The 17,094-nt window shown below is 37.2% G+C and overlaps 1 protein-coding gene across 2 annotated transcripts in view; it reads right to left on the minus strand.

Moving 5' to 3' along the window:
* TEX11 (testis expressed 11) overlaps positions 1-17,094 on the minus strand; it is a 380,181-nt gene that overhangs the window by 177,037 nt on the left and 186,050 nt on the right. For both annotated transcript variants that reach the window (XM_003820153.4, XM_055106718.1), the window contains 2 exons: positions 15,948-16,029; positions 13,301-13,379 (listed from right to left, as the gene is read on the minus strand). In XM_003820153.4, the coding sequence (XP_003820201.2) occupies positions 13,301-13,379; positions 15,948-16,029 (161 nt within the window). The remainder of the gene's footprint in view (positions 1-13,300; positions 13,380-15,947; positions 16,030-17,094) is intronic.

The raw sequence follows: 17,094 nt of genomic DNA on the forward strand, positions 1-17,094 counted from the left end.
TTGCTTTTATTTCTCAGTGGCTGATAACCTTTTAGATCTATCCCAGAAAGGAATTATTATTGAGTATGAGGTCTTCAATATTGTACCTATCTCTTTTTCTATATTATCAGGATATTCTCACTCAGCTAGCATGCCATTTCTGCAACTCACCTCAAGTACGTATTATTACATTATCATAAGAATGTATTTCATTTAAACATATAATTGTAAAATTCTGCTACATTCCTAAGCATAATTTTATTATATCTTAGAGCCAAACATTTTTTGGAGGTAAATCATTTTATTTGTATAGTGTAAGTTTATGGAAAAATAATACCATATCAAATTTTCTCTGAACAGAACTTTTCAGGAACTCATTTAATGTGTAGAATCTAGATAGCTCTGAAATATTTTATTATAACATTCAACAGTGTGTTCAAAAACTATTATATTAATAAAACAATATCAGGCTTTATGCAACAGGAAAGCTGGGAATAAAATGGTTAAGATGCAAGGCTTTCTGGTCTTTCTTTTTACTTGATGAGCCTGAACAAATTGCTTCCCTGTATCTCTTATCTGACTTCCAAGGATTCTGATCTTGACTTCACAAGCCTGCTGCTGCTCTCCTCTCTTCTTCATTTTAGTTTGGCAATGTCAATCTGATCTCCCACATTCTTGTTCTGTATTTTTATTTGGTGCATTGACTTTCCTAGATCACTATCTCTAGGTTTCTGATTCTATCTTGGTAGTCTAACTGCAATTCAAGATCCCTTTGTTTATTTGATTTAGTATTCTTGTCACTGGAATAAACAGTAACTGATTAAGCTTACCTAATCAGCATCAAAAAAAGGGGGGCCTGACGCCTTTCACCAATAACAACATAAATGACAAATGCTAACATTATAACTAGGAAAAATTATGCACCAATACGCATAAGGAATTAAAGGAAAGAAAAAACTAAAAGCAGATTGTTAGGATAATAATATTAGATGTGATCTTTTTTGTTTTAAATTTTTCATTACAGTCATAGCATGTTTGTAGAATTTTTTAAATAGATACAAAATTCTAAAAGAGGATTAAAGTCCAAGGTTAGGAGTAAAAGTAACTTAGTTGCCATAAAAGTGTTCAGGACCCCTGGATCAAATAAATTTACATCTAGGACTAAGATAATTTGTAGATGAGACTTATACATTAAAGAAGTCTTTCAGGAATTACGGATAAATGGAGGGGTGATGAAGACTGGGGACAGGAAAAGTTCTGATTTTCTTTTTTTTTAGGAGGCAGTGGATTCCCAAACCATACTACTCAGAGAAAGAGCCACAGACCAACAGCATTGACATCACCTGCGAGCTTCTAAGAAATGCAGATCAGGTCCCATTCCAGACCCACCAAATCAGAATCTGCATCTTAACATGATCTTCAGCTGATCTAGCCAATCATATACACATTAAAGTTTGAGAAGCACTAACATAAAGCAACAAGGATTCACTGAGAAAGATATAGCAAATTAATTTTTTTTATACTTTAAGTTTTAGGGTACATGTGCACAATGTGCAGGTTTGTTACATATGTATACATGTGCCATGCTGGTGTGCCGCACCCATTAACTCGTCATTTAACATTAGGTATATCTCCTAATGCTATCCCTCCCCACTCCCCCCACCCCACAACAGGCTCCAGTGTGTGATGTTCCTCTTCCTGTGTCCATGTGTTCTCATTGTTCAATTCCCACCTAAGAGTGAGAACATGTGGTGTTTGGTTTTTTGTCCTTGCGATAGTTTGCTGAGAATGATGGTTTCCAGCTTCATCCATGTCCCTACAAGGGACATGAACTCATCCTTTTTTATGGCTGCATAGTATTCCATGGTGTATATGTGCCACATTTTCTTAATCCAGTCTATCATTGTTGGACATTTGGGTTGGTTCCAAGTCTTTCCTATTGTGAATAGTGCCGCAATAAACATACGTGTACATGTGTCTTTACAGCAGCATGATTTATAATCCTTTCGGTATATACCCAGTAATGGGATGGCTGGGTCAAATGGTATTTCTAGTTCTAGATCCCTCAGGAATCGCCACACTGACTTCCACAATGGTTGAACTAGTTTACAGTCCCACCAACAGTGTAAAAGTGTTCCTATTTCTCCACATCCTCTCCAGCACCTGTTGTTTCCTGACTTTTTAATGATCGCCATTCTAACTGGTGTGAGATGGTATCTCATTGTGGTTTTGATTTGTATTTCTCTGATGGCCAGTGATGATGAGCATTTTTTAACGTGTCTTTTGGCTGCACAAATGTCTTCTTTTGAGAAGTGTCCGTTCATATCCTTTGCCAACTTGTTGATGGGGTTGTTTGTTTTTTTCTTGTAAATTTGTTTGAGTTCTTTGTAGATTCTGGATATTAGCCCTTTGTCAGATGAGTAGATTGCAAAAATTTTCTCCCATTTTGTAGGTTGCCTGTTCACTCTGATGGTAGTTTCTTTTGCTGTGCAGAAGCTCTTTAGTTTAATTAGATCCCATTTGTCACTTTTGACTTTTGTTGCCATTGCTTTTGGTGTTTTAGACATGAAGTCCTTGCCCATGCCTACGTCCTGAATGGTATTGCCTAGGTTTTCTTCTAGGGTTTTTATGGTTTTAGGTCTAACATTCAAATCTTTAAACCATCTTGAATTAATTTTAGTATAAGGTGTAAGGAAGGGATCCAATTTCAGCTTTCTACATATGGCTAGCCAGTTTTCCCAGCACCATTTATTAAATAGGGACTCCTTTCCCCATTTCTTGTTTTTGTCAGGTTTGTCAAAGATCAGATAGTTGTAGATATGTGGCATTATTTCTGAGGGCTCTGTTCTTTTCCATTGGTCTGTATCTCTGTTTTGGTACCAGTACTATGCTGTTTTGGTTACTGTAGCCTTGTAGTATAGTTTGAAGTCAGGAAGAGTGATGCCTCCAGTTTTGTTCTTTTGGCTGAGGATTCACTTGGCAATGTGGGCTCTTTTTTGGTTCCATATGAACTTTAAAGTAGCTTTTTCGAATTCTGTGAAGAAAGTCACTGGTAGCTTGATGGGGATGGCATTGAATCTGTAAATTACCTTGGGCAGTATGGCCATTTTCATGATATTGATTCTTCCTACCCATGAGCATGGAATGTTCTTCCATTTGTTTGTATCCTCTTTTATTTCCTTGAGCAGTGGTTTGTAGTTCTCCTTGAAGAGGTCCTTCATATCCCTTGAAAGTTGGATTCCTAGGTATTTTATTCTCTTTGAAGCAACTGTGAATGGGAGTTCACTCATGATTTGGCTCTCTGTTTGTCTGTTATTGGTGTATAAGAATGCCTGTGATTTTTGCACATTGATTTTGTATCTTGAGACTTTGCTGAAGTTGCTTATCAGCTTAAGGATATTTTGGGTTGAGACGATGGGGTTTTCTAGATATACAATCATGTCATCTGCAAACAGGGACAATTTGACTTCCTCTTTTCCTAATTGAATACCCTTTATTTCCTTCTCCTGCCTGATTGCCCTGGCCAGAACTTCCAACACTATGTTGAATAGGAGTGGTGAGAGAGGGCATCCCTGTCTTGTGCCAGTTTTCAAAGGGAATGCTTCCAGATTTTGCCCATTCAGTATGATATCGGCTGTGGGTTTGTCATAGACAGCTCTTATTATTTTGAGATACATCCCATCAATACCTAATTTATTGAGAGTTTTTAGCATGAAGAGTTGTTGAATTTTGTCAAAGGCCTTTTCTGCATCTATTGAGATAATCATGTGGTTTTTGTCATTGGTTCTGTTTATATGCTGGATTACATTTATTGATTTGCACATGTTGAACCAGCCTTGCATCCCAGGGATGAAGCCCACTTGATCATGGTGGATAAGCTTTTTAATGTGCTGCTGGATTCGGTTTGCCAGTATTTTATTGAGGATTTTTGCATCAATGTTCATCAGGAATAATGGTCTAAAATTCTCTTTTTTTGTTGTGCCTCTACCAGGCTTTGGTATCAGGATGATGCTGACCTCATAAAGTGAGTTAGGGAGGATTCCCTCTTTTTCTATTGATTGGAATAGTTTCAGAAGGAATGGTACCAGCTCCTCCTTGTACCTCTGGTAGAATTCGGCTGTGAATCCATCTGGTCCTGGACTTTTTTTGGTTGGTAAGCTATTGATTATTGCCTCAATTGCAGAGCCTGTTATTCGTCTATTCAGAGATTCAACTTCTTCCTGGTTTAGTCTTGGGAGAGTGTAAGTGTCAAGGAATTTATCCATTTCTTCTAGATTTTCTAGTTTGTTTGTGTAGAGGTGTTTGTAGTATTCTCTGATGGTAGTTTGTATTTCTGTGGGATCGGTGGTGATATCCCCTTTATCATTTTTTATTGCATCTATTTGATTCTTCTCTCTTTTCTTCTTTATTAGTCTTGCTAGCGGTCTATCAATTTTGTTGATCTTTTCAAAAAACCAGCTCCTGGATTCATTGAGTTTTTGAAGGCTTTTTTTGTGTCTCTATTTCCTTCAGTTCTGCTCTGATCTTAGTTATTTCTTGCCTTCTGTTAGCTTTTGCATGTGTTTGCTCTTGCTTCTCTAGTTCTTTTAATTGTGATGTTAGGGTGTCAATTTTAGATCTTTCCTGCTTTCTCTTGTGGGCATTTAGTGCTATAAATTTCCCTCTACACACTGCTTTGAATGTGTCCCAGAGATTCTGGTATGTTGTGCCTTTGTTCTCATTGGTTTCAAAGAACATCTTTATTTCTGTCTTTATTTTGTTATGTACCCAGTAGTCATTCAGGAGCAGGTTGTTCAGTTTCTGTGTAGTTGAGCGGTTTTGAGTGAGTTTCTTAATCCTGAGTTCTAGTTTCATTGCACTGTGGTCTGAGAGACAGTTTGTTGTAATTTCTGTTCTTTTACATTTGCTGAGGAGTGCTTTACTTCCAACTATGTGGTCAATTTTGGAATAGGTGTGGTGTGGTGCTGAAAAGAATGTATATTCTGTTGATTTGGGAGGGAGAGTTCTGTGGATGTCTATTAGGTCCGCTTGGTGCAGAGCTGAGTTCAGTTCCTGGATATCCTTGTTAACTTTCTGTCGTGTTGATCTGTCTAATGTTGACAGTGGGGTGTTAAAGTCTCCCATTATTATTGTGTGGGAGTCTAAGTCTCTTTGTAGGTCACTCAGGACTTGCTTTATGAATCTGGGTGCTCCTGTATTGGGTGCATATATATTTAGGATAGTTAGCTCTTCTTGTTGAATTGTTCCCTTTACTATTATGTAATGGCCTTCTTTGTCTCTTTTGATCTTTGTTGGTTTAAAGTCTGTATTATCAGAGACTAGGATTGCAACCCCTGCCTTTGTTTGTTTTCCATTTGCTTGGTAGATCTTCCTCCATCCCTTTATTTTGAGCCTATGTGTGTCTCTGCACGTGAGATAGGTTTCCTGAATACAGCACACTGATGGGTCTTGACTCTTTATCCAATTTGCCAGTCTGTGTCTTTTAATTGGAGCATTTAGTCCATTTACATTTAAGGTTAATATTGTTATATGTGAATTTGACCCTGTCATTGTGATGTTAGCTGGTTATTTTGCTCGTCAGTTGAGGCAGTTTCTTCCTAGCCTTGATGGTGTTTACAATTTGGCATGTTTTTGCAGTGGCTTGTACCAGTTGTTCCTTTCTATGTTTAGTGCTTCCTTCAGGAGCACTGGTGGTGACAAAATCTCTCAGCATTTGCTTATCTGTAAAGGATTTTATTTCTCCTTCACTTATGAAGCTTAGTTTGGCTGGAGATGAAATTCTGGGTTGAAAATTCTTTTCTTTAAGAATGTTGAATATTGGCCCCCACACTCTTCTGCCTTGTAGAGTTTCTGCTGAGAGATCAGCTGTTAGTCTGATCGGCTTCCCTTTGTGGGTAACCCGACCTTTCTCTCTGGCTTCACTTAACATTTTTTCCTTCATTTCAACTTTGGTGAATCTGACAATTATGTGTCTTGGAGTTGCTCTTCTCGAGGCGTATCTTTGTGGCGTTCTCTCTATTTCCTGAATCTGAATGCTGGCCTGCCTTGCTAGATTGGGGAAGTTCTCCTGGATAATATCCTGCAGTGGTTTCCAACTTGGTTCCATTCTCCCTGTCACTTTCAGGTACACCAATCAGACGTAGATTTGGTCTTTTCATATAGTCCCATATTTCTTGGAGGCTTTTTTCATTTCTTTTTATTCTTTTTTCTCTAAACTTCTCTTCTCGCTTCATTTCATTCATTTGATCTTCCATCACTGATACCCTTTCTTCCAGTTGATAGCATCGGCTACTGAGGCTTGTGCATTTGTCACGCAGTTCTCGTGCCATGGTTTTCAGCTCCATCAGGTCCTTTAAGGACTTCTCTGCATTGGTTATTCTAGTTAGCCATTTGTCTAATCTTTTTTCAAGGTTTTTATCTTCTTTGTCTTGGGTTTGAACTTCCTCCTTTAACTTGGAGTAGTTTGATCATCTGAAGCCTTCTTCTCTCAACTTGTCAAAGTCATTCTCTGTCCAGCTTTGTTCCATTGCTGGTGAGGAGCTGCGCTCCTTTGGAGGAGGAGAGGTGCTCTGATTTTTAGAGTTTCCAGTTTTTCTGCTCTGTTTTTTCCCAATCTTTGTGGTTTTATCTACCTTTGGTCTTTGATGATGGTGACAAACAGATGGGGTTTTGGTGTGGATGTCCTTTCTGTTTGTTAGTTTTCCTTCTAACAGTCAGGACCCTCAGCTGCAGGTGCATTGGAGTTTGCCAGAGGTCCACTCCAGACCCTGTTTGCCTGGGTATCAGAGCGGAGGCTGCAGAACAGTGGATATTGGTGAACAGCAAATGTTGCTGCTTGATCGTTCCTCTGGAAGTTTTGTCTCAGAGGAGTACCCGGCCGTGTGAGGTGTCAGTCTGCCCCTCCTGGGGGGTGCCTCCCAGTTAGGCTACTCGGGGGTCAGGGACCCACTTCAGGAGGCAGTCTGTCCATTCTCAGATCTCAAGCTGCGTGCTGGGAGAACCACTACTGTCTTCAAAGCTGTCAGACAGGGACAGTTAAGTCTGCAGAAGTTTTTGCTGCCTTTTGTTTGGCTATGCCCTGCCCCCAGAGGTGGAGTCTACAGAGGCAGGCAGGCCTCCTTGAGCTGCGGTGGGCTCCACCCAGTTCGAGCTTCCCAGCCTCTTTGTTTACCTACTCAAGCCTCGGCAATGGCGGGCGCCCCTCCCCCAGCCTCGCTGCTGCCTTGCAGTTTGATCTCAGACTGCTGTGCTAGCAATGAGCGAGGCTCTGTGGGCGTAGGACCCTCCAAACCATTCGCGGGATATAATCTCCTGGTGTGCCATTTGCTAAGACCATTGGAAAAGCGCAGTATTAGGGTGGGAGTGACCAAATTTTCCAGGTGCCATCCATCACCCCTAGGAAAGGGAATTCCCTGACCCCTTGTACTTCCCGGGTGAGGCCATGCCTTGCCCTGCTTTGGCTCAGGCTCAGTGCACTGCACCCACTGTCCTGCACCCACTGTCCAAAAATCCCCAGTGAGATGCACCCGGTACCTCAGTTGGAAATGCAGAAATCATTCGTCTTCTGCATCGCTCACGCTGGGAGCTGTAGACTGGAGCTGTTCCTATTCAGCCATCTTGGCTCCACCTCCAATTAATCTTATCTTTTGCAAGTTTACTTAAATGTTAATGTCAGAGAGTAAATAGATATAATCTAACAAATTCAGAAAAATGATTCAATAACAGTATCAAGCCATTCACCTGCTTTTCTAGAATCCAAAGCCTATGCTCTTCCCTTAAATAGTACTGGATATTACTAGGATCTAATAAGTATATAACCTGGAATTGTCTGCTCTCTGTCTCCTAATGAAGCTTGACTGTAAAAGGTGAAATTTCAAAAAAAAAAAAAGATCGCTTAAGAGACATAGTATTTCTATCCATTCTATATATTCAAAATTTTATCCTTGCATCAAGATGGATCATCAGAAAACTAGGTCTGAACTACATTAGCTTAGTCCATTACAGAACTTCATTCACTTTCTTTTCTTTTTTTTTTTTGAGATGGAGTCTTGCTCTGTCGCCCAGGCTGGAGTGCAATGGCGTGATCTTGGCTCACTGCAACCTCTGTCTCCCGGGTTCAAGCAATTCTCATGCCTCAGCCTCCCGAGTAGCTGGGATTACAGGCATGTGCCACCACACCCCGCTCATTTTTGTATTTTCAGTAGAGACAGGGGTTTGCCATGTTGACCAGGCTGGTCTTGAACTCCTGACCTCAGGCGATCCATCTTCCTCAGCTTCTCAAAGTGTTGAAATTACAGGCGTGAGCCACCACACCTGGCCACTTCATTCACTTTCTAACAGTTAATGTTCTGCATGCTTAGCTTTCATTGCTTAAAAAAAAAAACTTTACTGTGTAAAATATACTTATGCTCTTGCTATAAAATTACTAAAAGCATTGTCCATTATATAATGCAACTTCCTACACTGTCTACAGAAGCCAAATATGTAACATAAATGAGTGAAGCAGACTGTAAAAAAATCCACTGCCAGATATGTAATTAAACTTTATCATTAACCGAACGATGGTATAAGCACATTAACAAATAGTATGAACAGGTAGGAAAAGAGCAGCTATATTTTAAATTTGAAATCTAAAAATATAAATAATTTATCAAATTTTCCTTTGAAATTGATTACTTTGTTGACTTGTAAATAGAAAGCTAAAATCCTTTCTTCTACACCAATGTCAATGTCCACATGGGCTGATAGGGAGAAGTAGATACTTAAGTGGAAATTCGGGTACTGTATCAAGAGGAAAGTGGAATTAATAAAATGATGGATGGCCAAAAGCAGCAAATGTCTACTACATACTGATATTCCAAAGTTGTCTAATTAGGATTCAGTACCACACTACAGTGCAGTTCAATTTCTTCAATTTGTAGTTCTTTATTGACATTAGTAAAATTAATTGAAAAAGACAAAATAGGCAATATTTTTAATTGCCACAATGTTGGAAATCAGAAAACTTCCTTTTTGGAATTCACTCTTTAACCCTGCAATTGTGAATACGTAGTTTAAGTAATCACTTCCATCTCTGGACACCAATTTCAGCACAGAAAAGTAAGCTGGATTATTCCTTGCCAAAAGCATTTCCCCAAAAAATGACTTCACTAAGAACATGTGAATTAAATTTTACATTTGTGTAACTACTTATGAGCAATTTCGCGAGAAAGATTCAGAGTGTTTATATGGATTATCATATTCACCAAAAAGGTCAGTCACTGAACTGAGTCAGGGATTTTCCCTTGGATGACATGAACAAGTTGAATTCTTTCAACAGTTCAAAAAATATATCTTCAGCACCTGACATAAATGCTGCACTACATCCCGAAACTCCCCTTCAGAACTGAAGTATTTATTCCCCAGTTGCTCTTTAGGAATTCGCTAGGCTGAAAAAAGCTACCACACCCAAGGTCATTCTCCTTTCCCAGGGTAACTGGCATACAGAGACTAGTCAACATTGGGCTATAAGGACCGGCCCTCTGACCTTAGCTGAGGACAATTTGGAGGGACCATCCCAGCTTCAGAGCTCCCAATAAGTAAGGCTGAGGCCTTCTGACTACATCTAGGCCAACTTCTCCCATTAGTTCAGCTGCATCCCCTTCCCTTCACAGGTGCTGATCCTGAAAGAACCCTTTAATAAATTATCTTCACGTTAACCTCCATCTCAAAATTTGCTTCCAGGGCAACCCAACCTGTGACAACACCACATACAACTAAGCCCCCTAATCTACAAGAAGCAGAAGCAACTACTGTATTGTGCATCCAATTCATCCAAAAAAGCAATAATCTCGGTTGAGGCCACAGAAGAATATCTAGTATACATATATTGTTACTATATACACGTTTCATTTTTTATCTTTTTAGGACAGTGTTTCCTGGTGAATTATACAATTAATACACTGAAGTTTTTTATCTTTAAAAACACTGCCACTTTGGATTTAAGTTTCATATCAAGTCTTGTGTTAACCATTGCAGAAATATCTTCTGTAGTCATACTTAAGTTATTTTGACCAGTCTACATTAAACTTAAGACACAGGCACTATGTTCAAAAGTTCTATCATATCAAAATTCTCATTGACACCACAAATAAATATGCTTCACTGGGCATTATTATTTATGTCTATGCAACAGAAAACACCAAAAGCAATGGCAACAAAAGCCAAAATTGACAAATGGGATCCAGTTAAACTAAAGAGCTTCTGCACAGCAAAAGAAACTACCATCAGAGTGAACAGGCAACCTACAGAATGGGAGAAAATTTTTGCAATCTACTCATCTGACAAAGAGCTAATATCCAGAATCTACAAAGAACTCAAACAAATTTACAAGAAAAAACAAACAACCCCATCAAAAAGTGGGCAAAGGAAATGAACAGACACTTCTCAAAAGAAGACATTTATGCAGCCAAAAGATACGTGAAAAAATGCTCATCATCACTGGCCATCAGAGAAATGCAAATCAAAACCACAATGAGATACCATCTCACACCAGTTAGAATGGCGATCATTAAAAAGGCAGGAAACAACAGGTGCTGGAGAGGATGTGGAGAAATAGGAACACTTTTACACTGTTGGTGGGACTGTAAACTAGTTCAACCATTGTGAAAGACAGTGTGGCAATTTCTCAAGGGTCTAGAACTAGAAATAGCATTTGACCCAGCCATCCCATTACTGGGTATATACCCAAAGGATTATAAATCATGCTGCTATAAAGACACATGCACACGTATGTTCATTGTGGCACTATTCACAATAGGAAAGACTTGGAACCAACCCAAATGTCCAACAATGATAGACTGGATTAAGAAAATGTGGCATATATACACCATGGAATATTATGCAGCCATAAAAAGGATGAGTCCCTGTCCTATGTAGGGACATGGATGAAGCTGGAAACCATCATTCTCAGCAAACTATCGCAAGGACAAAAAACCAAACACTGCATGTTCTCACTCATAGGTGGGAATTGAACAATGAGAACACTTGGACACAGGAAGGGGAACATCACACACTGGGGCCTTTCATGGGGTGGGAGAAGGGGGTAGGGATAGCATTAGGAGATATACCTAATGTAAGTGAGGAGTTAATGGGTGCAGCACACCAACATGGCACATGTATACATAAGTAACAAACCTGCATGTTGTGCACATGTACCCTAGAACTTAAAGTATAATAAAAAAAGAAGGTACTAAAAAAAAAAGAATACATTTTGTGACTCAGTAGACACTTTTTTGTAAAGTTGTCATCTGTAAGAGAGCTAATGCCTGGGCAATCTTTTCCCTTAATATATAACTACATAACTGCATTTTACAACATTTTACAACAGGATTGCTTATTTTATTCACTTTCCAAAATAAACCCAGTTGAAATTTCAGTCCTTTTCTTGAATTATTTTTCATTACACAGATTTTCTATGTATATATTATATACATATATAATATATATATATATGAAAACCATATTTTTATGTGAAATTTCCTGAATGTTTAATGTTGGCAACTAATTCAACTATATGCAACACATCTCTCGCCACACCCAGCCCATAGTCCACCACTTTGTAAACTTTTTCTAGTGATTAATTGATTTGGAATGTAGTATTGAATGTATTCCTTCTACTACAGTAATAAAAAGCGTGAGCTCTGCAAACATATTTAAATTCCAGCTCTGCTCCTTCCTAGCTATGCAATTGTGGGCAAATTACTTTTTCTATCTAACCCTCATTTTTCTCACCTGCAAAATGGGGTTAATCAAATTACCTTAGAGGTACTTCATAATTTATAATGTAAGGAATTTAGAATAGTGCCTAGTAAAAAGCAAGTATCAGTAAATGTTAGCTTTTGTTATTTAATAATGAAAATTGTATAAAATATCACATTGCCCCTTTTCCCTGGCTGCAAGAAAGCTTACCATTAAATTGAATGCTCTACCACAGCAACTATATTAGCCATTGTGTTTGGTATGTTTGCTTCCTCCTTTTCAGGGTTTTGATTGTCTATTTCAATTTTCAGAGCTTTATTATACACTTGAATATAAGAAGTTTCAAATTCTTTTTGGAAGAGGGAAGGATAAAAACAACCAAAACTTTAAAAAATAAAAATTAAGTTCCATGAAATTTTTGTGAACAACATGAAGGAAATTAGGTCATCTAGCTCTATAATTAGGTGGATTTATAACAGGTTCAATGATTGTACACTAAAAAGTATCAATTAATGGATTGCTGTTAACCTGGAGATTAATCTATGCTGCCACGAAGGTTCTGGCCTCAGTTTTGCTGTTTGTCAAATTATCTGGAGTTAGAAAACTATGGCCTGCAGTCCAGCTGCTCTACTTGTTTTTATGAATAAAGTTTTACTGGAATAAAAGCCACACACATTTGTTTATGATTAGTCTATGGCTACTTTTGCACCACGACGGCAGAGTTGACTAGTTGTGACAGAGACTGTGTGGCCCACAAGCCCAAAATGTATACTTATATCTTAACCTGTAAGAAAAGTTTGCAGACCCCTGAATTAGATGAAGACAGGTGGCAATACCAAATTTGAAGATGACACAAACTGGGAGGAATAGTTAATACACTGCATGATAGAAGTGAAATTCACAAAGATCAGAAGAACTGAAAAAATAGGCTGTAACAATCAGGCTGAAATTTAATAGTTTATAAAGTATGGTTAATGGGTTCTTAACCATAAAAGTGGAGGATATGAGGCATATAGTTTCATAAGTCCAGGAAATTAACCATATGATGTAGCTGCCAGAAAAGAACTATTTTAAATGTTGTCTGCATTAAAAGAAATACAGGGTCTAAAACAGTGCTGCCCAATAGAACTTCCCTGTGACAATGGAAATTTTTTTAATCTGTAATGTCCAATAAGGCAGCCATTAGCTACATGCAGCTATTTGGATTTGATACATGGCTAGTGTGAAGGAGGGACTAAATTTTTAAAATTATTTTTGAGAGAGTCCTGCTCTGCTCCCCATGCTGGAATGCAGTGGCACTATCATAGTTCACTGTAACCTTGAACTGCTGGGCTCAAGTGATCCTCCCACCTCAGCCTCCCGAGTAGCTATGACTACAGGCACATGCCACCATACCAGCCAATTTTTTAAAAAATATTTTGTAGAGATGTGGTCTTGCTATGTTGCCAAGGTTGGTCTCAAGCTCCTGGGCTCAAGGGATCCTCCCGCCTCAGCCTCTCCAAGTGCTGGGATTCTAGGTGTGAGCCACTGGTGCCTAGCCAAAAACTGTCAGTCTTTAGAGAAAGGGAAATCAATTCTGTACCTTTCATGATCCATCAGCAGTTTAGCAATGTTCAGACAGAAGTCCAAGGACATGTCAAGATGTAGTATTTCCATGACAGCTAACAAGATGAAAAAATGAAATAATTACCAGTTTAATTTTTGAGGAAGCTTAGTTATTTTCAATAATTTTCCTCTATTCAAAATCTACTTACTAAATGTTTGCCATATACCATGTTTTGCCTAAAAATTTATCAAAATCTTCTTTTAAAGTATTAACATCCAATGCTGGAGAGTGTCATGACACAAGCACTCTTGCACAGATAGCAAAGTAATCTGGTGCAATCCTTTCAAAAAGCAACTTGGCAATACTATACGCTAAGAACACTGGGGTAGAGAGCTTGGTATCTGAAGTCAGACAGATCTAAATTTGAAACCACTTGCTACTTGTATGGCCATAGGCAAGTTAAGCTCTCTATACCTTAGTTTTGTCACCTGTAAAATGGAGAATATACCACCAATTTCTCAGGGTTGTTGAGAGGATTACCTGAGATAATGTATGGAAATTATATAGCAAAGAACCTAGCACTTAGTAAGCATTTAATAAATGGCAGCTGCTATTATTATTCCCTTTAAGAAATTGTGCTTCTGAAAAGTCACCTGGAATAAATATGGGGAAAGTTTATGAACAAAAATATTAAAAGCAGTGTAGATTATAATAATAATAGAAAAGAAGTATACACTGTATGTCTATTTCAGGGTAGCAATAAACTATTGTGCAACCATTAAAACTGTTGAGTATGAAATAAAGTGGAAAAAATGAATATACACTAATATGAAAAATGTATAAGATTAGTAAGTGAAAAATTAGAAAGCAAACTTTTATGTACTATATAGTTACAATTCTGTAATAAAAGCAAAATAAACTAAGAGAAAAAATACTGAAAATAAGTGATCAAATTTCTAAAAGTGATTGTGTTTAGATTCTATTTATTTGACAAATATTTAATGAGCATATTATCTGTACCAGGCATTGTGCTTTGTGCTGAGAATCTAGCAGTGGATAAAACATAACAAATATTCCTGCTGTCAAGGAGCTTCTAGTGGATGGTAGGACCATGAGAATTTTTAGTATTTTCCAAAAATGTCTTAAATTATTATGTGCTATTCTTTCACAATGAAAAATGTTTATTTTTAAATTTCAATCTTTCTACTACAAAAAATATCAGTGCAATAATGCCGGCAGTTAGGTTGACCATTTTAAGAGTAAAGTATTTTCACCAGCAAAGCAACAAACAGAATATAAAAATGCAAGTTTCATATATTCTTTCAATGCAAAATCTAGTATTTTTAAATATAAAAAACTTGGATTTGGGTTAGCCTCCTAATCTGTAATCAAACTATGACTGACATTGCAACTTCGGGAGTATCTAGATTGAGTTAAGTAAAAGGAACCTGTGAATAAAGAACAATTTCATTTTAAACTCTGCTTCTTACCTACATTTGGATAAACACTGTCATAAGGAATTATCATCCCAAACTAATGTACTTCAACTTGGTGACTCCAATCATCTCTCTGGTCTTCCTATGTTGTCTTAGTTGGAGTAAGTGTATTATTTTAGTTGGTTAGTTGGTTTGTTTATTCCCCCAATGCAAAAAAGTAGAGTTGTCTTCCTGGTTTCTAACATTTTTCAATCTGTGTATGCTGAGGTGATACTGTTGCCTAGAGATGCAGAATCCCCAATACATTTGAGCTTCTGAGGTCTCTTAAGTGATTGGCTAAAATTCTAGAGGCCGCCGAAAGATTCAGTAGTACTAAATTTAGGGCTACTGCCAAATTGAATTATAGTTCTAACTATAACAAATTGTTATTATTTATTGGATAATCAGTAACTATACTAACATATAATTTTGTATAGTACAAATAATGCAGCTCTTAAAGATTACTAAAAAGCATGTACAACATTAAAAGAATTAGAGTAAATAATTTTTATGACTAAACAAAACTGAAATGTTAAGGGCTAGTGTGCATAGTTTTGCTTCATGTAATGCATCTATATAGTAGTAATAACAGTAATAATAATAACTACAGTAATAGGTAACATATATTGCACACTATGCACCAGGTATGGTGTTAAATGCTTTATACACATTTTCTCACAAGATTCTCAAAACAACATGATGAGATAGATAATAATAATATCTCTTTTGCTAAATGAAGAAACAAAGCAAAGTTAAGTGACTTGCCCAATGACCAACTTTTGTGCAGTGTACATTCTGGTCCTTGGAGAATTATGGAAAATAAATAGCAATGTTTATAAACAAGTAATTATAAAAATCACAGCATTACAAAGGCTTTTCCCATTAATAGGTAATCTTTCTTTCTTCATGGTGGTAGACAACTTCAGAAGGGTTGGGTAGCTACAGTTCTCTGCTGGACTAAAAGAAAACTGATTGCTTTTATTCAGCTTTTTTTTTTTTAAAAAAAAACACTTTTTAAATTTGCTACTATTTTTTCTTCTTTCTCTCTTTCTTCCTGGGTGACAATATTTTCCCTTTCCTGGGTGATCATTTTCCTTCTCAGCCACCATCAAATTACACCTATTGTTAGTATACTACAAAAGATCTTATATTTAACAAATTGTAGTGATGTTTCAAAATGGTGTGCTCTTCACATACAGAGATCATACCTTCAAGGAGTTCTTCATTAGATGTTTCGCCTTTCAAGAGGATTTTCATTTTTAAGAAAAGCCCAGGAGAACTTAAATGTTCCTATTTTAAACAAAGAAATCACAATGATATTAAAATTGTGGAATGTAAAAGACAATTTTCAAGTAATTGCCTGCTTTATTCAACCACCTTGGGATAACTCATAATCAAAGGAAATCGAAATTACAGAAGATCATATCATAACATTTGTTCTATCCCTGAGGATATTTCCCAATATTTTTTCAATCTAAATGAAATAATATATGGAAAAGAACATGTAAATATTTCCAATGAGTGACAAACATTTAATGACAAGATTAATACTCAAACTGTACAAATCTCAGGCCATATTCTTTGTAAGCAAAACCACAAACCGGCTAGTTTTATTTTCTTTTGAGATTTATTAACTAAGGTCCTTTGCAAACAACGGCGGAATAAAATAGAAAATGTATTGTCTTTTCCATAAGATATGCCTGTTGTGTTTACCATTAATAACAACGTTATTTCTAAATCATTGTTAGTTGGCCCTAAGCCATCTGTGATCTTCCTGGTTCCACTTTCGCCTGACAGGGTACATCTTTAAACAACTTTCTAAGACTAAAAGTACAGTCTAGGCCCACAGAACAGAACTTTTCTCTCTACAAAGCCAATTAACCCCTACATGAACACCGTACTGATTAGCTCCATACTCTGCACATAATTACAGGTATTCATATGTGAGATGCCTTAAAAATAGAAAGTTGGAGAAAGTAAGCACTGGTATTAAAAGGGCTTGCAAATATAGATGACACTAGTACAAAGAATAAACTGAAGTTGCCAATTTTGATTTATTGCATTACCATCTTTCCTGTAGGTTTGTTGAAGTATGTATTGGATTCAATTCCCTTTTATCTTCAGAGACATAGAGGTCTTCCAGATCTTGGCAACATCTGTTTTCCTTGAGTCTGCTATTCTCACACAAATTTAACATTCTGTTTTTTTTTTACCAAACAATTCCAGATATGATTTTCACTGATTTCATTACCAAACAACCCCAGATAATGGACATTTTACTTCTGTTATCATCATGTCTTCACTTCTGTAAACATTTGCACCGTATATTGTCCATCCTTATTGTCTCTTAAAACT

The sequence above is a fragment of the Pan paniscus genome, chromosome X (assembly GCF_029289425.2).
Source record: "Pan paniscus chromosome X, NHGRI_mPanPan1-v2.0_pri, whole genome shotgun sequence".
Lineage (NCBI taxonomy): Eukaryota > Metazoa > Chordata > Mammalia > Primates > Hominidae > Pan > Pan paniscus.